The sequence below is a fragment of the Sus scrofa genome, chromosome 11, assembly GCF_000003025.6.
Source record: "Sus scrofa isolate TJ Tabasco breed Duroc chromosome 11, Sscrofa11.1, whole genome shotgun sequence".
Taxonomy (NCBI): Eukaryota; Metazoa; Chordata; class Mammalia; order Artiodactyla; family Suidae; genus Sus; species Sus scrofa.
Genome location: NC_010453.5, coordinates 3,642,655 through 3,665,951, shown reverse-complemented (window position 1 = coordinate 3,665,951; position 23,297 = coordinate 3,642,655). Strand labels below are relative to the sequence as shown.

The following is a 23,297-nucleotide window of genomic DNA, read 5'->3' as shown; positions in this document are numbered from 1 at the left end:
ATGAGGCATCTTTGCTACACAACAGATCTGGACTCATTCAATGCGCTGGCACTTTGTCTCCGGCTTGGATTTGGAAAAGAACTGAGAAAGGTGTCGTGTGTTTGTCCTGCCTTACAGGTGACAAAGATGTGGTGCAGGAGGCACAAGCCATCCTGTAGGACACGTCTGTGCAACTCAGCGCCCACGCTCAGAGGAGGTCCTGGCACCCTGGGGGCCATTGGCGCATCCACCAAGAAAAAGGCAAGCCATTCACTCCTGGGGAACCTCACGTGAACCAGCTGCTGGACACGGAACCTGGTCTTGGAGAGACGGGGACTTTGGGCTCATTTCTGCAGAGTAAGCAAGGTGAAGGTCATGGCCAGACATGCCAGGCACAGGCCTGCCCCTAAAACATGTCAGCCTGGGGCCGGAAGCTCCTCCTCGACCCACGCTTGGTTCCGACCGGTGAGAGCATCCTTATGCACACGTGCGTGGAGTTCCCGGCGCAAACTCCAGCCACCCCAGTGCCCACCCTCTGCCAAGAGCCACCCTGTGCCCACCCGGTGCCAATAGCTACTCTGGTGCCCATCCCCTGCCAACAGCCATCCCAGAGCCTGGGGTGCACACCTGCCTAAATCCGGGGAGAGAACCAGGCAGGCTGGCAAGAGGGGCTTCCAGCTGTTTGGGAGGGAAGCTCAGGGTCCTGGGAACCCAGGGAACAGACGAGAGGTGGGGAGCTGCCCCGACATCACGACTGATCACTCCACAGAGAGGGACCCGGCCAGCAAGGGACAGTCATCGCGGGGGTCTCCACAGGCCATCAAATGTGAAAAGAGAAATGCCTTCACAGACATTCGGTGTCTTCTACTGCCCATCACACACTCTTTGGTAAAGTGGGAAAGATTTTCCTGTAGAGAATTTCTATGTATGTTAATAGAATTATATAGAGAGAGTGGATATGGATTTTTATACGCTGTGTACGTGTGAGCGAGAGACAGAGCGAGCGAGGAGTTGGGCAGACCCGGCTGGGGTCTCGGGGCAGTGCTGGCTGAGACCCCAGCACGGGGGCTGTGGGGTGGGCTGCAGGCAGGGCCTGTACAGCTTCACCTGGAAATTGAGGACATTCGGAAGCCAGGCTTCCAAGTGCCTCCCCAGACCCGACCCCGGGGGCCTCTCAGATCCCGTGCAGCACTGCTCACGGCTCAATCGCAAACACCAAAGACAACATAAAAGCAGAAAAGATGAGAAAAATCCAAAGTCTTCCATCTCAGCCTCTCCAGTTAAGAGACGAATAATGAGACGGTCTGGTTAGTTCATGATCTGGTTAACAGAGCGGCACCGATCTCTCAGGGGACAAATCATCAACGACTCAAAGCGTCGAGACGCTCCAGGTCGAAATGACCATCGACACAATCATCACGGGCTTGGGAGGCACTCACACCTCCTCCAGGTCTCCAAGGCCATGAGCCCGGCGCAGGAAAGCTGTAATTACCATGGCTGAGTAATGGAAATGTGGGCATTCTGGGCGGCTGGACGCTTTATGCTGACCAACTCCGTAACGGTTAAAACGTCGAGTGCTGATTCTTCGGACTGGACAACCTCTTCTGGAGGCCTCGGCTTGGTCCATCTCCCCCCCCCGCCCCACCCCATGCATTTTGATGGAAGCAGGCCACACGGACCTGTCCTGGAGCGCGTCCCCGTCCTGAGACACGCAAAGCACCCGCAATCAGAGCACTGACCTGGCCCTTCATGTCTGGAGCAATGGGGACGGTGGGCCAGATGGTCGAGTAGACGCCAAAAAACACCAGCCAGATCAGCACGCTTCCCCAGACGGCCAGGTGACTGAACTGCAGGAAGGAGACACACGCTCAGGCAGGACGCTCTGCGGGCCCGGGAGCCACCTCAACCCCACCCACTGCGGGAGCCCCTGGGTCCAGGCCACCTTTCCTTAGGGAAAGACTTCGACGACTCTCCGGTCATTGGAGAGCTTGATTTTCTTCTCTGGAGGGCCCAACAGTGAGTCCAACTAATCAGGGACCCCAAACTCCCCTGAAGATGAAACTGCTTTTTCCACCACTGTTGCCCTTTGCTCTAGAGTCACCCCAGGGTGCCAGCTCCTCTCCGGCCGTCCCCAGTGTCGGCTCCAGCCTGGAGCCGGACAAACAAGGTCTTGGTGATCTAGGGAGAGGGCGCCGGACAGACAAAACCCCCAAGATGGTTTTATTTATCATTTGGAGTCCTGAAGTGTTCTCTTCCTTTTCCAAAGAACTCTGCAAAAACCTGGAAAGGATGTTAAGTCTTTAGGACAATGCTTAGGAATTTCTTTGTCTCTCTCCCTCTCTTTTTTTTTAAACAGCCCCGCCCATGGCATATGGAGGTCCCCAGGCTAGGGGTTGAATCGGAACTGTAGCTGCTGGCCTACACCACAGCCATAGCCACGCCAGATCCGAGCTTTGTCTGTGACCCACAGTGCGGCTTGCGGTAACGCCGGATCCTTAACCTTCTGAGCGAGGCCAGGGATCGAACCCGGATCCTCACAGAGACAATGCCGGGTCCTTAACCCGCTGAGCCACAGTGGGAACGCTGCCTTTGTCCTCTTGGTAGGACGCTCTTTGCCTTCCTTCCTGCCACACTCCGTGATCTAGTCCACCCTGAAGCTCTGTCAGCTTTTTCAAAAAACACACCAGAATCTGACCTCATCTCACTGCCCAGGCTAAGCCACCATCACTGCTCACCTGGATGAACTGCCACTGTCCCTTAACAGCTGCTTCCTCATAACCCCCCCCATTTAATAGGCACAGAATTAAAAACCTATTTAAACATTAGATACAACCATGAAACATTGGGTACAATCTTCAAAAGCTGCAAAGTTCCAAAATGTCCAAAACCAGGGACTGATTAAGTAAGTGGTGGGATGCTGATAAAATGCAATACTCTTCAGTCACGAACTGTGATTTGGAGAAGTGTATTTTAAGGTAGAGGAAAATGTATACTTCGTTTTTAAGTGAAAAAAATCTGCAATACTCCACGTTCTGTAACGCACTGTCTTATTGAAAACACGGAAAACAAAGTCTGGAACGTTACACAGTGAGGGTTAGCAGAAACTGTCTCTGGGGGTAAAACTATGGAAATTAAAAATTCTCCTTTCTGTCCTTCTGTATTTTTTTTTTTTTTTACAATGCACATACACATTTGAAATGAGCTGACTGTTAGTAGCTTAGAGCTATATTAAGTGCTCAGCAAATGAATCATTCGGGAACTCTGGATTGCCTACGTGCCCTGATAAAGATCAAACCACCATTTTTACACGCAAAATGCAAAATATAAGAGCTCAACATTCCTTACTGTTTCCTGAGGCTTAAAAAGACACTATGCCAGGAGCTCCCACTGTGGATCAGAGGGTTAAGAGCCTGGTTAGTATCCATGAGGATGCGGGTTCAATCCCTGGCCTTGCTCAGTGGGTTAAGAATCCAGTGCTGCTGTGAGCTGTGGTGTAGGTCGCAGATGAGGCTCAGATACCAAGTGGCTGTGGCTGTGGTGTAGGCGGGTGGCTGCAGCTCTGATGTGACCCCTGGCCAGGGAACTTCCATGGGCTGCAGGTGCAGCCCTAAAAAGAAAAGGGAAAAAAAAAATACATAGTATACCATAAAAACATCTAGAGTGGATAGAGAAGTAATTCCGGAGAAAACTTACTTTTGTCCATGCTGTAGTCTCCAAACCGGCTTTCAGACAAACGGTAACAACAACGTACTGCGAAAGACAGAGGAGTTTGGAAGATGCATTATCCTCTCTGATTTTCACTTCCCAGCAGAAATCCCAGACCCCTGAGGTTGATCCTGCAGGAAGCTGTACTTTGAAGGTACCATCCTGGTAGCTAATTCTCTAGGGGTCCGTTTTAGGAAACATATGGGCAGGTTTAAGAAAAGCCCTCATGGCTCAGCTGCAACGAGTCTGATTAGTATCCGTGAGGACGCAGGTTCGACCCCTGGCCTCGCTCACTGGGTTAAAGATCTGGCGTTGTCGTGAGCTGTGGTGTAAGTCGCAGACGTGGCTTGGATCCCACCCTTCTGTGGCTGCAGCTCCAATTCGACCCCGAACCTGGGAACCTCCATATGCTGCGGATGTGGCCCTAAAAAAGCAAAAATAAATAAATAAATAGGATTGTCTTCTCACAAGTAATTTTATTGTGCTCCTTTCTCAGCTTGAAGATCTGTGAGAAAGCACCTTCCATTCTTTTTCCATAAGTAGATGCGAAGTGATCATCTGAAGAATGAGGACATCTGTTGATCATCTGACCAGAAATCTTTTTTTTTTTTTGGCCTCACTTGGGCAAGCAGAAATTTCCGGGCCAGGGATCGAACCCCAGCCACAGCAGCAACCGAACCACAGCAGTGACACTGCTGGATCCTTAACCTGCTGAGCCACATGGGAAGTTTCTGTCTGGAAATCTTATCTGGGCATAACCTTCACTGAAACAGAAGGTGAGCGTTTCACAACCATTCTGAGCTTTACGGAATCTCCAACGGATAAGGAGATGAAATAAGCACTAAAGACGAAGGTCGAGTGTAAAGAGAGCGGCAGAACCCACACATGTGCCTTTGGAAGCGATTCAAGAGACAGAAACACTTACCGTGTAGACAATATTTCCAACAAATAGATAGTCTGTGGCGTGACCATTGGCCAACACAGTGTCTGAAAAACAAAGACGTGAGCATTAACCTCTGGAGCTGAGCACTGCCACTGCTGTTATTCAGGATGTAACAGAAGCTTAGAGACATTTATCTAAACGAAAGGAGTTGTGACCTTTGCATTATCTGCGATTCTAGTACCTTCTCTTTCCAACCGGGAATTTTTCCATCTTACGTTTTCCCCACATGAAGCAAACAAACCAAATCAGGCTTCCAACAAAAGCGACAAACACTTGATCTGTGTTGAGATTTACATTTTCAGGAAGATCAAAACCTCCCTTTGTCGGTGAGAAAAAGGAACAGAATAAGGGCATTTTAACCTCCCTCTGTGGGTGCCAGTATGAGGCCCTTACTAATCATCTTTAATTTTTTTCTAAACTGGAATTACAGGCCAACAGCAGAAGATACACGATACACAATGAGGTCATACTTGCAGAACGCAAAGCACTGTGGACGGTATTCACTACTCCTGGCCTTTATGAACTTGTACGTGACCTCCTGGAGTCTAAAACTGCAAAGCATCCAATGGGAGACGCCTAGGAAAAACAGCTCGGTTTCTGAAGCGTCGATTTCGTAGCCTTTCCACTTGTGTCTTTTGAAGGACGACTGTCAGGACCACATACAAAACAATCACTAAGGCGGAAGAGACTCAGACGCGTCTCCGAGGCGGGTGTAGGTCAGCTCTCCAGCCTGCTGTGGAGAGTCTGGTCTTTACCCTGAGGGCCAGAGCCTGTTTGAAGATCAGAAATGGTTACTCCAGATGACACTACCTATCCTTTTTCATTCTCGCTATACCCAAATTCGATCCGTGGCCTGTAAACCAAGTATACAGGGATTTCTGTGTTCAAATTGCCAGCTTAGCAGCTGTTGCACGCACAGATTTGGGCTCACCCATTCACTCATCTGCTTGCTGAAGAATCTGACTCTTACTAAAGAATCAAGATCTATTTTGTTTTCTCAAACACCATAATGCTCAAGCAGCATCATGGGTGGGACGCGGCCACGGCCATCACAGGCAGTCGTGGCCATAAGCCCTTCCTCCCGACTCTAGGTAAGTCTGTGGGTAAGGACAGGTGACCCTGCAAAGTCATGGCACGGGCTTGCCCTAGGTGCCAACCTAAACTGAGGGATTGCTTCCAGGGATCATGAGAGTTACCCTAGGAATGCCGCTGACTTGCAAAGGACCAATCTCAAAGCTTAGGAGAAAAGACATGGGAAGCGAAGACAGGACTTCATCAAATAGAAAAGAAGGGCAAAAGAAGTTCAGAAAAGTACAGGAGAGGCTAAACGAAGCTCAAAAAGGCAGAAAGTTGGTGAATCAGCCAATAGCTATTCAAAACTGTGAGGGTTCCCTTTTTAGCAATTAGCCCTAAGATTGCTTTCATAACAAAGATGACAATTTTTGTTGTTGTTTTGTTTTGGCTGTACCCTCAGCATGTGCAAGTTCCTGGATCAGGGATTGAACCCTCGTCCTGGTAGTGAGTTGAGCTGCTGCAGTGACAAGGCTGGATCCCTAACCCACTGAGCCACCAGGGACCTGCAAGGCGACACTTTTAAGGAAATACTAGATTAGACAGGAGACCACGTCTTTGATTCTAACATGGACTACAGCCATGAAAGTGGTAACACTTTTCTATTTACACAACAAATATTTAAAGTCTACTTTATGCCGGGGTCTGTGATGGGAACTGGGCAGACGAGATCCCTGCCTTCGCGGAGCTCTCAGGACAGTGAGGGAGATGGGACAAAAATACACAAATAGGTACACAATAAAACATCAGGTGTAATGAGCACGACACAGAAGGTAAGGTCACGCAGTGGAGAGTGATGGGGCTGCTGTTTTAGAGAGAGTGTGGGAAAAGTCTTCTTGAGGCGGTAACATCTGTGCAGGTCTGGAGTTTGAGGGAGTGAGTGTTGAAAGGAACATCCGGCGGAGAGCGGTCCAGGCAGAGGAACTGCTGACAGTCTGAACACAGACAGCGGTGATGTGCTCAAACACCACCACAGAGCCAGTCTGGCTGCAGATTCTGGCGGGGGGGTGGGGGCAGAAGTTCGAGGGGGTAGGTGACTGTAGGTCACTGTGAGGAGTTTGAATTGCGTTGCTAACTATGGTAGGAAACCACTGGAAGGTTCTGAGCAGAGGGTGAAATGCTCTGAGTGATGCTTTTAAGGAATTCTTCACGGGAGAACAGAGCCTGGAGGACCAAGAACAGAATAGTAACAACTGCAATCCCAGTTCGGAAACTATGGCAGCAAACCATCCAGGAGGAGGATACTGGTGGTGTGTGGCCCTGTGTCCCTAGAGTAGCCTCTCACTGCTGTTGACATTTAGATTACTCCCAACACAATAAAAAATTCAGTTCCTGGGGTTCCTGCTTTGGTGCGGTGGGTTAAGGATCTGGCATCACCACAACTGCAGTGCAGGTCGCACCTCCAGCTTGCATTTGTTCCCTGGCCCAGGAACTTCCGTATGCCACAAATGTGGCCAAAAAAAAAAAATTTTTTTTTTTTCAGTTCCTGCAGAAAGTGTACAGAGTTTCAATTTAGCGTGGGGAAAAAAATCTGGGAATAGATAACAGTGAAGGCTGCACAACATTCTGAAGGTAATGCCTCTGAACTGCATACATAAAATGGATCATAGAACTAAAACCACAAAACTCTTGGGATAAAACACAGCATTAAATCTTTACAACTGTAGATTTGGCAGTTTCTCAGCTCTGACACCAAAAGCATAGTGACAAAAGCAAAAAATAGATCAATTAGACCTCATCAAAATTAGAAATGTTTGTGTTTCAAAAGACACCATCTCCAAGTGAAAAGACAACCGGCAAAATGGAGAAGATATTTGCCAAGATTTATCCAGTAAGGAACCTGTACCCAGAATGTGTAAAGGACTCTGACAACTCAATTGTAAAAAATAGCTCAAGTTAAAAGTAAGCAAAGGCTCCGAACAGACATTTTTCCAAAGAAGATATACAGATGTCCAGTAAGGGCAGGAAGAGAGGCTCAACCATCATTCGCCATCAAGGAAATGCAAAACCAAGACCACACAAGATACCATTTCATGCCCACGTGGGCAGCTATAACAAAAAAAGTCGGTACTAACCAGAGGTGGCAAGCACATAGTGTATTATAACAATTACGACCCTCATACCCTGCCGACAGGAAAGTAAAATGGTGTAGCCACTTTGGAAAACCGTCAGGCGGTTTCTCAGCAGGTTATGCCTGCTTACCCCATGACCCGGCAATTCCGCTCCTGGGCACATGCCCAAGAGAGATGCAAACATACAAATGAAACACGCAAACACTTGACATGAATGTTGAGAGCTGCATGACTCACAGCAGCCAAACGTCCACCCACTGGTGAATGGATACAACGTGGAAGAGCCGTACAAGACAGCATCACTGAGCTCCTAAGAGGAAAGACGCTTCGGTGTTCTGCTACGTGGGGCCACACGGATGAACCCTGGAACTCTCACGCTAAGGGAAAGAACCATGTTGCATGATTCTATTTGTAGGGAATGTCCAGAACAGGCAAATCCATCGAGACAGAGAGTAGAACAGTGGTTGCCAGGAGCCGAGGGAGTTTGGGTGGGAGTGGGAAGTGGCTGCTGATAGGGAAGGTGTTTCTTTGGGGGTGATGACAATGCTTCATCACTCAGGTGAGAGCTGTACCTCCAGGTGAATCTATGAGAAACCACAGTATTGTATACTTTAATGGGCAAACGGCATGCTATGTAAGTAATACACCAATGAAGCAGTTATTAAGAAAAATTCAGTTCTTCCAGTGTAATTAGCCACATTGCAAATGCTCAGGAGCCACAGGGCTGGCGGCTGCTACTCTCCAGAGGTCAGATACAGACATCTCCATTGTCACGGAAGTTTCACTGGACTCTGCAGGCCAGAGGCAGAAAATAATGACTGCATTTAGCACAGATTCTAAAGGCAGAGAGGACAGGATTTGGTTTTGATTTGGATGGGGGCGGAGAAAAGGGGGAAGCCCAGGAGATGTTGAGGTTCGTGGTCTGAGTGACCAGGTGGGCGGTGGTATCGTTTACTTGGTCACATGAACACAGAGGCACTGGTTCAAAGCGTGGCCCTGAACACCTGCTACTGTGTGATCAGTATCTGAAATTCACAACAGGAGGAAGAGACAGCAGGAAAGTACAATCCTATTAAGAGAAAAGGATATTTGGGAAAATGAGGCGGGAAGGAGTTGGTTTAGTAGAAGAAATTCCCAGCGATGAGAGTGTGCAGACCTCCTTGCTGTTCTGCTGTTTAGCATTTTGCCACTTTAGGTTCTGGCTCTCAGCGTCCACACCCACAAAATGGGGCGGAGGGGGGTTCTATCAGGTACAGACAACGGTGACTGCACTGTCACTAAGGGTCCTCATGTAGGGAAAATCCTAAGAGTTTAAGGTCCATGTTCTTAGCTGCTCACTCAGCCCCAGGTATTCGAAGGTCGAAACTTGAGAATTTCAGAGCTTCCTCCTGTTCAGTTCCATTCAGGATGTGATTCCTGGTCTCACGAATGGAGAAGAAGGTTTTAACTGAGAAGAGCAGTGGACGGAGGGCCCTGGACGTCCACCTGCCTTATGCTCTAATGGGGTCTAGAGAACACACTCAGATGGACCGGTTAGAAGAAGCCGGAGACTAAGCTGACAACCAAGGTTGACGATTATGGTTTGACAACTTTCCAATTTCCTTCTGAGAGTAATGTTGCAAATGCTGGTATGATTGCAGTACTAAAAGAAATGAAATATACAAAGTATTTGTCCAAACTTGGAGAGCTTAGAATGTGTTTCCTATTTTATAGATGTACACATAATAAACAGAAAACTGTCAACAAAACACTGAAATTGATAACGTTACTATAAGACAGGCCCCCGTTCTAAGCACTTTACACATGTAAGTATACTTCCAACCACTGCATGAAATGCTAACGTGATTATTATCATTACCAATACGAAACATTGTTATATATCATATCCCTTTAATACTCTACAATGATATGAAATGGTACTATCACCTGCCTATCTCAGATTGAGAAAACTGGGCCAGCAAAGAGAAGTGAAATCACATGCAAAAGGTCACATACTTAGTGAGAAACTGTAAATTGTGTACATGAGAGGTTTTTAGGGAGTTCCCTGATGACCTAGGGGTTAAGGATCTAGCACTGTCACTGCAACAGTGCGGGTTCGATTCCTGGGCCAGGAACTTCTGCATGCCACTGGTATAGCCCCCCACCCCCCAAAAAAAACACAGAGAGAGAAAGAGGTTCTCGTTAACTGAGTTAGAAAAGTGATCCACAAAGAATAAAAGAGAACACCTTGAAGTGGAAAAATGAGATTAAGAAGTACCTTTGGCAAATACCATATGATATCACTTATATCTGGAATCTAATATACAGTACAAATGAACCTTTCCACAGAAAAGAAATGCATGGACTTGGACAGCGGACTTGTGGTTGCCGAGGGGGAGGGGGAGGAGGAGGGAGAGGGATGGACTAGGAATCTGGGGTTAATAGATGCAAACTATTGCCTTTGCAATGGATAAGCAAAGAGATCCTGCTGTATATCCATGCTCCACTTGTGATGGAGCATGATGGAGGATAATGTGAGAAAAAGAGTGTGTGTGTGTGTGTCTGGGTCACCATGCTGTGCAGGAGAAAACTGACACAACACTATAAACCAACTATCGTGGAAAAATAAAAATCACTAAAAAGAAGCAGTCTTTTGGAATACCACCGCCGCCCCGGGAGGCACTTTCTAGGACAGAAGTAAGGCGGCCAGGCGGTAAGACTCCCAGAGTGGAGGTTCGGTTCCCGAGCAGCCACACGCCTGTGGAACAGCAGCAGCACCTGGATTTTCCGAGGTAGCTGCGGGTGTTTCATCAGCCCAGAGTTGCTCAGTCTCAGCACTGTTGATGCTTCTCTCGGTCATTCTTAGTTGTGGGGACTGTTCTGTGTGCTGTGGGATGTTTGGCAGCAAAGACACCCAAAAATGTCTCCAGACACAGCCAAGATCTCCTGGGGGCAAAACCCCCCGACTGAGAACCCCGCACTGGAGGAACGAAAGCAGAGGAGCTGGAATAAGTATAGCGAATACAGCCCGCAGTACGAAGGGACGAGGAGGAGCGGAGAGTGTGGGGGGACCTCGCTGTTGACAGGATCAGCCGAGAAACAGGGTGCGGCCTTGGTAGAAAGGGATGCACATGATGCATCCTAGGGGGCTTCTAGCATTTTACCATGCACTGATTTCTAACTCGTCATGGTAATAAAACGCTCCTGGGCGTTACGGGAAGCGGCTGGGCTTGCGGTCATCTGAGTACGCGAGGAAACCTGGCGCGAAGCCAGGATAACCCGGCTGTCTCAGCTCCTCCTTTGGGAAGGATAACTCAACACGGCATTTTAGTCTTCCGCTTAGGAAAGAGCATCTCCTGCCCCCAGTAAAGCTAATACCGTTTGGAAAGAATTTATTCCTTGGAGGAGAAACTCCCAAACTAACTTGAGATTCTGGGACACGAGAAGAGCCTTTGAAGACAGCATCCTGCTAACAAGCCACGAGTTGTCCCTCTGACACCCTCCGGGGGAAATTCCCATGGACTAGACGGTTCTCCTCAAGGTTGCACTTGAGCTGTTTTAGAGGCAAGGGCCTGTGGGCACCATCCCGTTAAAAGTGGCCCACAACACCCCCTGGAGAGAGGCGCTTGGGTCCTCAACACTGGCTTGTGGAGGAATGGATCATCAGTCAAGGCTGGAAAAGCCCATTTCGATTGTCTAGTTTCTTCTAGAAGCACCATCTCTCCTCTTCATATTCTGTCTTTGACTTTTTTTTTTTTTTTTTTTTTTTTCCCCACACGCATGGCATGGAGAGGTTCCCGGACCAGGGATTGAACTGCCACAGCGGTGACAATGCTGGATCCTTAACCCATTGGAGCCACCAGGGAACTCCTCCAGTGATTTCTCTCTTGATAAGAAAAAAGTAACCCCCACACCAAGGTGAGTAGTTGGGTTCTCCAAGCCAGCCTCTGACATTATTTAACCACCATCTCCATAAAAAACAGTTAGAAGGTTACTGCAGAAGAGGCAGACGGGGTGGCAAGATGGATAATTGGGAGGAAGGGGGCTAGAAAGAGAAGAAAGACCAGGTCAGGCAAGAAGGGAGGTCACCTCTGGAAAGGCCTGCAGGTGGACCTCTGCCTGGCTGGAGTGGAACCAGAAGCTGCGTGGTGCGGGGCCGGGGCTGGGGGGTGGGCATGACGGTGGCCTGTTCTAGAACAGTGAGGGCAGCAGGGGCCAAACCGTGCAAGGTCCCAGAGGGGTGCCTGTAAAAGAGACCCATGCCATGAGCATGTGGGGGAGGGCTCTCACCAGATCTCTGTGAATCGGCAGGATGCTGGGCACTCGAGGGCTCCCAGAGCCAGGGCGGAGGGAGGAGGGTCAGGCTGCCCACTGCGTCACAACAGCCGGCATTTCACTGCATGATGGAGATCGGCAAGCCTTCTGCAGACTGAGGACCAGATCCACCCAGGGGAGAGGTGGATTGAGAGAGGAGGGGGTCACTGCCCCACCCTGAGGCCCAGGGAGGTCCAGGAGGGGGTCCAGAGTGGAGGACCCCAACAAGGCAGGAAGAATCGCATCTGCTCTGTGGGCTAAAACACCAAGTCACGTCTCAGAGGCTCTGCTGTGGCCACACGTGCTATCAATCCCAATGGAATAATGGTGCCCATGACAGACGGCGGAAGAGTTATTACAGGAGCTGGAAGCCCTGTCCTGAGAGCCAGCCACCTACTGGAGGCCAGAATAACGCCTTGGTGCCGGGACCCTCCGACCCACAGCAGCCACTGGGCCTGGGTGTCCAGACTGGCGTTATTTGCAAAATCTGGTTGGATCCAGGGACTGATGTAACGTAGCATTAGCCAAGTGAGGTTTAGAAATGCAGCCACTAAAACAGACTGTTGTGAACAGTGGGAGAAGAAACCACAGGTGCCCACCACGGGACTAGTGACAGCCCCCAGGGCCGCGTGCAAAAAGTGCTTTGAAAACATCTGCGGGAAAGCCCACCACGTGTACGAAAATCACGTCTCATCTTCTAAACAGACACAGCGATCAAGGAACTCACCTCAGACCCTTCCAAAGGCGAGGCTGATGACATCTTATAAAGATGCCACTTCAACGAAACGCTCATTAAAAGCATGACATCATGGCCCAGCGAAACCACAAAATCGTATTCAGAAAGGGCTCTGACAAAAAGCAGAATTTGAAGACAAAGTTATGGTGTCTGCAGCCAGAGAAGACAGGGTTTAGCAATCAAGAAAACAGATGGCGTGAGTGCATGCATTTAGTGCCGAGGGTCCGTGGAGCACCTGAATTCTGCGCCACAGGCCTCTCGCTCACACACGACTTTATTGGGAGAATCAGGGGAGGCAGAACCATCCCCCGACAGCAGGGCACCTGCCGAGAACTCTGGCTGGAGAGCAGATGCCAAGTTCCTCTCGCTTTCTTTCGCCTAGGCTTTTTGCTTCTAGAACCTTCCGCAGGCATAGTTCGAGCACCCTGATCCCCCACCCTTTAACAGGCTCTCCTTTCCCCATCTCACTCTTTGGGCCCCAGAGGCTCAGAGGAGAAACTATGCCAACCAGCTATGATGAGACCGACATCGAGTTTCAAATAACTAATTTACAAATCAACGAAGACCGCATTCTGCCCAGATGCCTGAACGGTCTGTATTACAAACAAAATGATGCTTTCTCCTTCCAACAGTGCGTATCCATGAGGAGAAAATTTATTTGCTCCTTCGTCTGCAGAGAGTGGGATGAACCCTTGGAAAGGCTGCCAAAGGTAGAGTGTATACAAGTGTTAGCGATCACAATCACAGGCACCCCCGGCGCTGGGTTAAGCTCTGGTTACATAAGCCTTTTGCTGGATTTTCTCCTCCTACTGGTGTTTCTGATGGATGAAGTTCAGGATATGAAACTCGGATTTCAACCTTTCTCTTTCTTCCCTTTTGTTTACTAAAAATAGATTTAAGAGGACGTAAACACGATGGCAAGTAAACTCGATGGCCCAGGTCAAGCAGCCACCCCAGAGGGCACAGACTTGGTTTGTTCCCAAGGTGTAGCTGAATTCCACGGCCCTCCTCCGTGCTTGGGAGGGGGGCGTGACTAGCTGTTGCCTATCAGATGTGGGCAGACGTGATGAATCGCTTCCTGCCTGAGGTTAAGAGCCCATGGTCCCTCTCCCGCACTCTCCCCCGACCCGGCTCCTGGTGGGGAGGCTGCGCGAGAACGCGGGGTCCATGCACCCGATGGACCCCGGGCTCATTTTAATCCAGGGCTGGAAGACACACTGACATGGACGTGATGGTTGCGAAGGAAGAAGCTGATGCTCACGGATCCCGGAACCAGAATGCAGGGATGTCAGACAGGGCCATGGGGGAGGCACTGGGGTGCACTAGGAGGCAGCAGGGGGGAGGGAGAGCATGGCCCAGAGCCTTCAGTAGAGTTTTCATGGGACAACAGCAACATGTGCGAGCTCAGGGCTGGAGGGCGTGAGTAATTTCAACAGCTTCTGGGTTACAGGGCCATCCCTAGTTGTGTGAGAACGGCCCTGGGGTGATTTAGGGCAGGGGATGTTGGTCTGGTGCCAGAGAGTCAGAGAGAGGTGGCTGTGGCTGTGGGTGCTGGACTGGTAAGCTGTGGATCAAAGTCACGCTGGTGGGGCTCCAGGAATTAGCTAACCTCAGAAGGTGCAGTCTCTCCAGGATGGAGGATCAAACAGCAGCGCATCACAAATGCAGAAAATAAGAACATACAGTCAACACCCCCAAGAACGAATGCACCTCTCCATGTGCTGGTGAGATGAGGAAGAAACAAGCCTTCACTGGGCTAAACCCCTGATATGTGGGGGCTGTTTGTTGTAGCTGCGGCTCCTACCCTAACACCCCTAAATCCAACTTCCCTATAGAGTTATAGGGTGAAATCCTGGCTCGCGCTTCCTACCACTGTACACCAGACCCAACTGTTTCGAACCCACCAAAGACAGGGTTTACTACGGGAGACCTTCAAAACCTAGACTCATTCCACCAAGTGAAACCAAGGGCCTTTCTGCCCCATTCTGTGCTCCCAAGAACAGAGCTGCCAGCACAGGAGGCAGACTCGGCCAGACCTGGTCATGATGCTGAAGACAAATCAGACCAGGAAAAAACAATTTCTGGATTAGAAAACCTGGTTTTCAGGGTACAACAACGACTGGGTTATGAGTAAGTGGTGATTTACATCTACCTGCTAGCTACAGTTTTGTTTTTACACATCTAAGGAGCTTCCATAGGGAAGTGCCCTTCTGGTTTTCAGGGAGCAAGTTCCACGCGCTTCCTTCGAGTGCGTTAGGATTTTAGGAACGTCCACACTGCCCTGTCCTCTCAGCGGGTTCCTCGGGTGGCAGGGGCCACATGGAATTGCTACCCCCCTCGTCTGTGCCATGTTGCATCACAGTGTTCATCTCTGGATCTTTTTCAGTCTTTTTCACTTAATGTAACTCTTTTATTTTTAATTGCTTATGGTTATTTTTATTATAGCGGATTTCCAGTGTTGTGCCAATTTCTGCTCTACAGCAACGTGACCCAGTTATGTACCTACGCCCATTCCCATTCTCACATTATGTCCATCACGGTCTCTCCCACGAGGCTGGATACAGTTCCCTGCGCTGCACGGCAGGACCTCACTGCTTGTCCATTCTAACAGGAATAGTCTGCATCTACTAACCCCAAACTCCCAGTCCCTCCCAGTCCCTTGCTCCCCACCCTGGGCAACAGCAAGTCTGTTCTCTATGTGTGAGTCTGTTTCTGTTCTGTAGACAGGTTCATTTGCGCCATATTTTAGATTCCACATATAAGTGATAGCATCTGGTATCTGTCTTTCCCTTTCTGACTTATTTCACTTAGCACGAGAATCTCTAGTTGCATCCTGTTCTTTTACTATTAATTTTTTTGGTTGTGCCTGCAGCATGCAGAAGTTCCCAGGCCAGGGAATCGAACCCGCACCACAGCAGTGACAACACAGGATCCTTAACTGCTGGGCCACCGGGGAATTCCTGTTTTTCCTTTATTTTAAATCTTTAAACATCTGTACACAGTATGGTCAATGACTTTTAAAGGGGAACACAATGTTGGCTTACGGTTTCTGCATCTTACTTTTATTCAAAAAAAATTTTTTTAGGGCCACACCTCCAGCATATGGAGGTTCCCAGGTTAGGGGTTGAATCGGAGCTACAGCTACCGGCCTACACCGCAGCCACAGCAGCTCAGGATCCGAGCCGCGTCTGCGACCTAGACCACAGCTCAGGGCAACGTCGGATCCTTAACCCACTGAGCGAGTCCAGGGATCGAATCCGCAACCTCATGGTTCCCAGTCGGATTCATTTCTGCTGCGCCACAACGGGACTCCCTCACTTTAAAACATAGTGCTTTGCTGGTAAACTCTGCGACGGAAACAGGACATTGTCCTGACAGGTTCAGGAACAGTACGATCAGGCAGACGAGCGAAGTGTTCACTAATGTGATCTTGGGTCCTTCAGTCCTACCCCCGAAACAGCCCTCTAGCCCATCCCCTTCGTCCCCTGCCATTGTCACCACACGAGACCGCGGCAACAGTCAACCAACCAGACCCCAACAATCATGCTGGCCTGAGCAGTCACATTAAAATTCATCAGATCTGTGGCCCTCTGCTTACAACCCATGGATGGCTCCCACTCCACTTATATCATTGAGTTCCCTGGTGGCCTAGCAGTTAAGGACTCAGCAGTGCCACTGCCGTGGCTCAGGTTACTGCTATGGTGTGGGTTGGATCCCCAGCCTGAGAACTCTCACATACCCTGGGTGCGGCCAAAAGAAAAAAAATGAATTAAAAAAAAACCCTTATATACAAGAGGCTCATCAGTCCCAAAAGGCTACGGACGGTCTGATGCCTTCACATCCACACTTCAGCACCCACAGGAATCTGTCTCACAAGCCTGGTCCTCAGCCCTCCACCCGCAGGTGCCTCCTGTGTGAGTCACCCCTCATCCCAGGCTCTTCCATACCTGACGCCCTTTCCTGGCTCCTCCTATCCAAGCACTGCCCATGCAGTCACATCCTCTGGCAGGCAACCCTTAAGGCTGGGACCTGGGAGCCACTGTCTTTCACCCTGACTGTTCTTATCACACTGCTTGTTCACTCCGGCTTCCTCCAGCACAAGCTCTCTGGGGGCAGGGAATTTGCCTGTTACGTGCACTCCTGTCTGCCCAGAAACCAGGATGGGCCTGGCACTCATCTCTTTTTAAAAATTTTAGGAGTTCCCATCATGGCAGAGCAGAAATGAATTCAACAAGGAATCATGAGGTTGAGGGTTCAATCCCTGGCCTCGCTCAGTGGGTTAAGGATCTGGCGTTGCTGTGAGCTGTGGTGTAGGTCACAGACGTGGCTTGGATCTGGTGTTGCTGTGGCTGTGGTGTAGGCTGGTGGCTACAGCTCCAATTGGACCCCTAGCCTTGGAACCTGCACATGCTGGGGATGTGACCCTAAAAAAAATTTTTTTCAATGAATGAGTAATTGATTTTAAGAAGGTGCAATCTCAGAGAACAAAGGCAGTCATGCCCCAATTTAGCTTAATGTGGAACAGTGCAAGTCCGCGGAACTTAACACGATACAAAATGACCAAATTTACAGAAACAGGTACAGGTCATAAATAGTTCAAGCCGAAATGACCCAGTAATGCTACAGGCAGAATGGATGTGTTTCTTTTTATACATTATTATAAATGCGCAATATTATTTCAGCGTATGAAACAGCCCTCTTCTGATAGGGGCACATTTATCAAAAAGTATAAAATAGCCTCCTCCAAAAATGTTCAGAGACCCCACTGTTTAATTAGTGCCAACACAGTAACTATCCACAAGCCATTTCTTCTGGAAAGAGAAGGGAATGTTTTCAGAGTATGGACCATGACAAATCAAGAATAAATTTTTTTTCAGGCATTTTTCTCTGTGGGCAAGTTTAATCTTTTCCCCATCACCTCTTTCTTAAATTTCATCAAAATCTGAGTATTTCCTTTATTTATGTATTTTTTTTCTTTTTGGCTGCACCTGCGGCATGTGGAAATTCCCGGGCCAGGGACTGAACCCGAGCCACAACAGGGACAACACCGGATCCTTAATCTGCTGAGCCACAAGGCAACTCCCAAATTTCCTTTTTCAAAAAAGCAAACCTGATTTTATGTCCCTTTTGCCAATCATCACATTCCATTTCAAGGAAGGCTGCTCAAATACACATATTTTCACCGAGTGCAGCCTGACCCCAAGTTCTTGATAAGTCTCGGTCCCGGCAAAGGTGAAACCTCTGGTTTTAGCTTGGAATCACGTGTCAGATGAACAGGGGTTGGCGGGGAGCTGCAGGCAGGCCGTGGCAGCAAGGGGAAGGGTGTGACGGTTGGGAGAGATGTGATTTAAGGAGCTGCTGGGGTGGGAAAATGTATTCTGCAACTTGAAATGAATCATCACAAGCCTCGCTGGCAGAGGAGTGCCGTGAAAACTTCATCCAAAGCATGCAAATCTAGCCACGCGGAATTCTTGGGAGCTTCCTACGGAATGAACCACAGACCCGCGCGTTCTCAAAAACGCTTCTTCCCAACAATGACGGTGGGGAAGGACCAGCCCTGTATGGATGGAGGCCTCCCTCAAGGAAGGTGGAGAGAATTTCCGGGAAAAATCCATCCCCTTCGCGACCCGTTCACAGAGCACGAAACAACACAACACGGTTCTTGCATCTCAGCCCCTGGTCCAGCGAATCACTCGGGCACGGAGCATGGCAGAGGTCAGCCGCCAGCAGGACCTGGGGGCTGGAGGGGGCTCTGAGAGACTGGGGTCCCTCTGCTTTGAGGGTGCCCCAGGGTGTCTCAAATTGGCGCCACATTCTTACACGTCTCTGGGAGTGGTGCGAATGCCCCTTCTAAGGGGCGACTCAGTGTGTAACAGGAGCTCACTTCTTAGGACCATCGGCACATAAACAGGTAATCTGAGCAGGTGCCACATCCTGCTCTTCTCAAACTTGCAAGCTTTCTTGATTTTCACCTCGGCCGTCCCTCCCCGCTCCTCCACTGAAAAAAAAACAAAACCCACCATGCTCTTGTCGGACCTTGTGTGTTTCTCTCCACGATGGTCTTATCGTTCTTCAAGGCAAAGGCGACTCTTCTATTTCCAACCCTTCAGCAAAGAAACTCCCCACCTGGGGTTTAGGGACCTGACTCTGACCTAAGGCCCCCCTGCCACCACATGGTTCCCTTGGTACAGCTCTCCCCACTAGGGATGTCTCACAGAGCCAGAGAGGATGCAGGAGCTGCATGAGGCATGTTCTGATGCATAACTGCACGAGGATACAGGAAAAAGGAGCAGAGGTTCCCTGTCCAGGGCCAGGGAGGCTCAGTGTCTGCAAATGCTCAGCAGAGGCTGAACAGAGTCCAGAGTCCAGCTCCGCCCCTTGGGAGCCAAGCCCACAGGCCTTCCAGGCTCCCTGGCAGCACGAGCCCAGTGGGCTTGCTTGGTCCCAGCCAGGAACACTCCTTCTCCCTGCCTTGCCCCCCATCTCCCCTGTCCCATCTGATCCCCTCTACTCATCTTTTTTTGCCATGTCCATGGAACGCAGAAGCCCCTGGGTGAGGGATCGAACCCACACTATAGCAGTGACAACGCTGGGTCCTTAACCTACTGCATCACCAGGAAACTCCCCTACTCATCATTCAAAAACTTGAGTATGGCTTCCTTGGACAAGACGCTGCCTTGACCCATGAGCCTGCAGCCTGTAGGACACAGCATGTTGGCCACCAAGCAATTACTTATGTAATACCTGATGGTTAGCTCTGACCTGGCACGAGTCCCCAGAGAGCAAGATGGGTGGCGCTGTGTCCACCACACCCCCAGGGCCTGGCACCTCACAGGTTTGCTGTGATTCTGCTGAATAAATAAGTTCTCAAAACATGTTCCCTCCTCCCTGAACACGGCCCCAGCCCCTGGGGTAACCTCTCCCCTTCGGCTCTCCTGGAACATCCGGGACCTAACCAGGACTCCATTCACCTGACAAGAGATGATGGATTCATTTTCCCCCGACGGCACACAATACTCTCCTCAATCTAGATGCTCTTGATTATTTAATGCCTCCAAATAAAGTCCCGATCCCTCAACATCACCTGCAAAGCCCTCTGCGATCCAGCCCTCACCTGCCTTCTCAAACTTCTCCCTGCCTTCTACCCTGTAAGGGGTGAACTTCTCTAACGCTCCACATCTGCCCTGAAACACACACCACTTCGGTTGGCTCTGCCCTCCAACCCTCCAGCCCCCAACATCTCCACCTGCCTGGACTTCTGGGCTAAGCGTAGGCATTATCTCAGCCATTAATAATCTCACATGCAAAGTCTCTTATCTCGCTCTCTGCCCACTGCAATCCGAGAGCACTTTACCTATATTTTACCTGAATGATTTCCACCTTGTTCTAGAATTATCCACGTCCCCTACCAGACTGCAAGCTCTTTGAAGGTGAGACCCACACTGATTCATTTACCCATCGTCTCACCGAACAGGACCCCGGGAGGCCCTCCCAGGGGGGACCCCCCACTCACGTCCTCCACCTGCCTTTTTATCTAGAGAAAAACTTGAGTCAAAGAATCAATTTAATCAGAGAAGTGAGAAAATACAGAGAAAAAGAAAAATGGTTGAACAAGACAATGAAACCAAGTCAAGGACCTTTAGTTCTTCCTCCAGGACTATAGACAATCTCCTGAGCTGTGTCCTTGGAGTGGTCGGGCAGGTGCTGAAGCCCCTCCGGTTGGAAGAAGTCGAGTGGGTGCTGCCCACAAGCACGGAGACCCCACACTGCTGGGAACCGAGGTTGATGACGCTGACTCCCAGTTACCCCACCATCAGCCAATCAGGACAGAGATGTGAACTGACCACGCTCTGCTCCTCAAACATGCCCAGACTCCTCACTCCGGGGGGGAGGGGTCACAGTCCTTGAGGCCCTAGCCTGCTGTGCTCCCCTCTGTGCCTGGCAATTCAAGCTACCTTTTCTGTTTCCTCCAACCCTGCCGCTGCGTTTCTATTTGGCGTCAGTGTACAGGAGCAGCCAAGATTTGGGCAACAATCGCCCTTAAAATCTACCAGTGTCGTGGCCTTAAATACCACGTAAATGAAGAAGGCTAAGGAGAAACAGTGTAATCATTTCTGCTGTGGACATTAGAATAGTGAGAATTTAGAAAGTGATTCTAGAATATTCATTCCATTTGTTAGATGCCAACTCCTGAGGTATTCCTAACACCGTCTTCTACTCTACTTTGCCAGATATGCCAACGTTTGCTATTTATTTCGCTGCCAACAGTTTCACTCAAAAGGTTACTGCTTACGACACACCTAAAAGAAAACCTCCACGCAGAAGGCTTAATACAGATGATGCAATAACAACACTGGTGAGGTTAGCAATAAGGAGTTTTTAAAATGGGGGGAAAAAAGCATCCTTCTGTCTGGCTGCTGGGCGAATTGCTAACCTGAGGGCAGCAGGTAAGGGTGGTGGAGACGAACTTGAAAATCACTCGATGATATCACTTAGGTCAATCAGGAAGCGTTGGGAGCCCATCATCCCCTTCTAAATAGAGATTGACATTAGGAGAGCAAACGGATTCATGTGATGGAATCTGGATAAACCATAGCGATTCCACCATAAACTACAAACCACCAACTCAAAGAACATCAGCACGATTCCGGATCGGAAAGCCAGCACCTCTGCTTCCCGGGGCGGGGGGCACACCCGCTCCTTCTGAGGTGGGCGAGGACACAACCATTTGCAAGACTTCTGTAGGTCAAAGGCAAGTGCTGCATATTTAGGGACAGGGGCAGTGTCGAGCTGGGAGGGTGGGGGTTCTGGGGACGGCACGCATGGTCGGTCCATGCTGTTTGCTGTCTCCTCCTGAGGTTGCCAGGCTGGGCTCAGGGACCAGGGGGCACCTGCCAAAGCTCTTCTTAGGCTCATCAGACACCCTGCTGCGTGTCACCAGCCCCGCCTGTCACCATGACGGCGGCTTTATCACCCAACTGTCAGACCTTCTAAAACAAACCACAGTCAACACGCCTATATTTGTAAGCCCTTATCCGCAAAACCGTTTCAAAAGAAATTAAATCCACTACGGGTGAAGATGAATTCCAGGAAAACTCGAGATGAAAGAAAATGATGCCACTAGAACGCCCCTCGGTGCGAGGGTGGGGCTAGAAGCAGAAACATTTGTTTTCTGATTTAGAGACTTAGGGACCCTCGGAGGAAAAGGAGGGCTGATGAACTTGAGCGGGGAGGTCACAGCGTATAACTGAGCGTGCGTGCACTTTGCTCGGTCAGGATGTGATCGGTCGCAGCACCTCGGCAAGGACCACTCAGGTTTGTCTGAAGCACAAAACGCACCACCACTGAAACAAAGAAGCCTGGAAGCCACAGTCCTTGCTTCTCCCAACAGTGAAAGGCCTTGTCTGATCAACATTAGGAGTAATTTTCCCCAGGGGGCTTAATGTGATTTGAGAGGGTGAACGAGGGGCATTCTCGCGCTAACATTTCTGTGTTCTGAGGCTCAAAGGGGTGTCTCATTAAGAGGCCACGCTTTGGATGGAGTGAGAAGCGTGGCCCATACAGGGTCAGACCTGGTGTCTCACAGCCGCGGGGAAGACTGAACCCCGCAGAGAGAACCAGGCCCCCCACAAACTTTACACGCTGGCTTGGAAAGTGTGTGTCAAGGAAGGAGACCCTCGCAGAAAACGGGGCAGAAAGTGAAACGCTCCAGGGATTCGAGTTATTTGGCAGAGAGGTATGTCAGGCTTGCAAAATGGAAGCCCAAGTAATTAGCAGAAAATTTCAAGCTCAGGACAAGAGGCATGGATGTTTCATTACAGCTACAGGGCTGTTGCTCAAGACCCTCGACTCAAACGGTGATTAATAATCAAGTGGAGAATTCCCAGTATTTAAACTCGGCAGGCACCTGGAAAGAAAAGGGGTTCTCAGAGCCAGATGGGTGAAGCCCCTAAGCTATAACCCCGAGACGAGCTCTCATTAGACGGGAGGTGCGTTTTTTTTTTTTTTTTTTTTTTCCCCGAAACGAGTTCTTGGGGGCTCTGGGTCTGTGGAACCGGGAATAGAAACTGCGAACAACTGGCACCCGAGGGGCTGCAAAGCTACTCGCTGCCGGTTAAACGGTGAGGCTGTTACCGTGCTCCATCGCCTTCATCGGGAACCAGAAGAGGATAAGGGAGTGGACCAAGGCGTTGATGCAGTGACCCCAGAAAACCTAAGAGAAAAGAGACCAAGGGAATCAGGAGCTGCTCACACCCTGGAGCTCTCTGGTTTAACAAGCGTCTCACTGCCAGGGACCCGGGCGGCGTGGCGACGCCCAGCTCCCGAAGGCACAAAACCCCGGGTTTCCTCGTTTTCGCATACAAAGGACTGGGCTGTCTCCAGCTAATGTGACTCTAGCACACAGACCTCAATAGACAGTCACACAGGCACAGGCTTGGACACGCCTGTCCTGCAAACATGAGGCAGCGCTGAAGGAAGACTGAGGTGACACCTGCTC

The 23,297-nt window shown here is 49.9% G+C and overlaps 1 protein-coding gene across 16 annotated transcripts in view; it reads right to left on the bottom strand.

Annotated features, from left to right (window-relative positions):
• LOC100523747 (phospholipid-transporting ATPase IB) overlaps positions 1 to 23,297 on the bottom strand; it is a 516,487-nt gene that overhangs the window by 127,930 nt on the left and 365,260 nt on the right. For all 16 annotated transcript variants that reach the window (XM_021065485.1, XM_021065478.1, XM_021065484.1 and 13 more), the window contains 4 exons: positions 22,934 to 23,012; positions 4,610 to 4,671; positions 3,673 to 3,729; positions 1,719 to 1,826 (listed from right to left, as the gene is read on the bottom strand). In XM_021065485.1, coding sequence (XP_020921144.1) covers positions 1,719 to 1,826; positions 3,673 to 3,729; positions 4,610 to 4,671; positions 22,934 to 23,012 — 306 coding nt within the window. The remainder of the gene's footprint in view (positions 1 to 1,718; positions 1,827 to 3,672; positions 3,730 to 4,609; positions 4,672 to 22,933; positions 23,013 to 23,297) is intronic.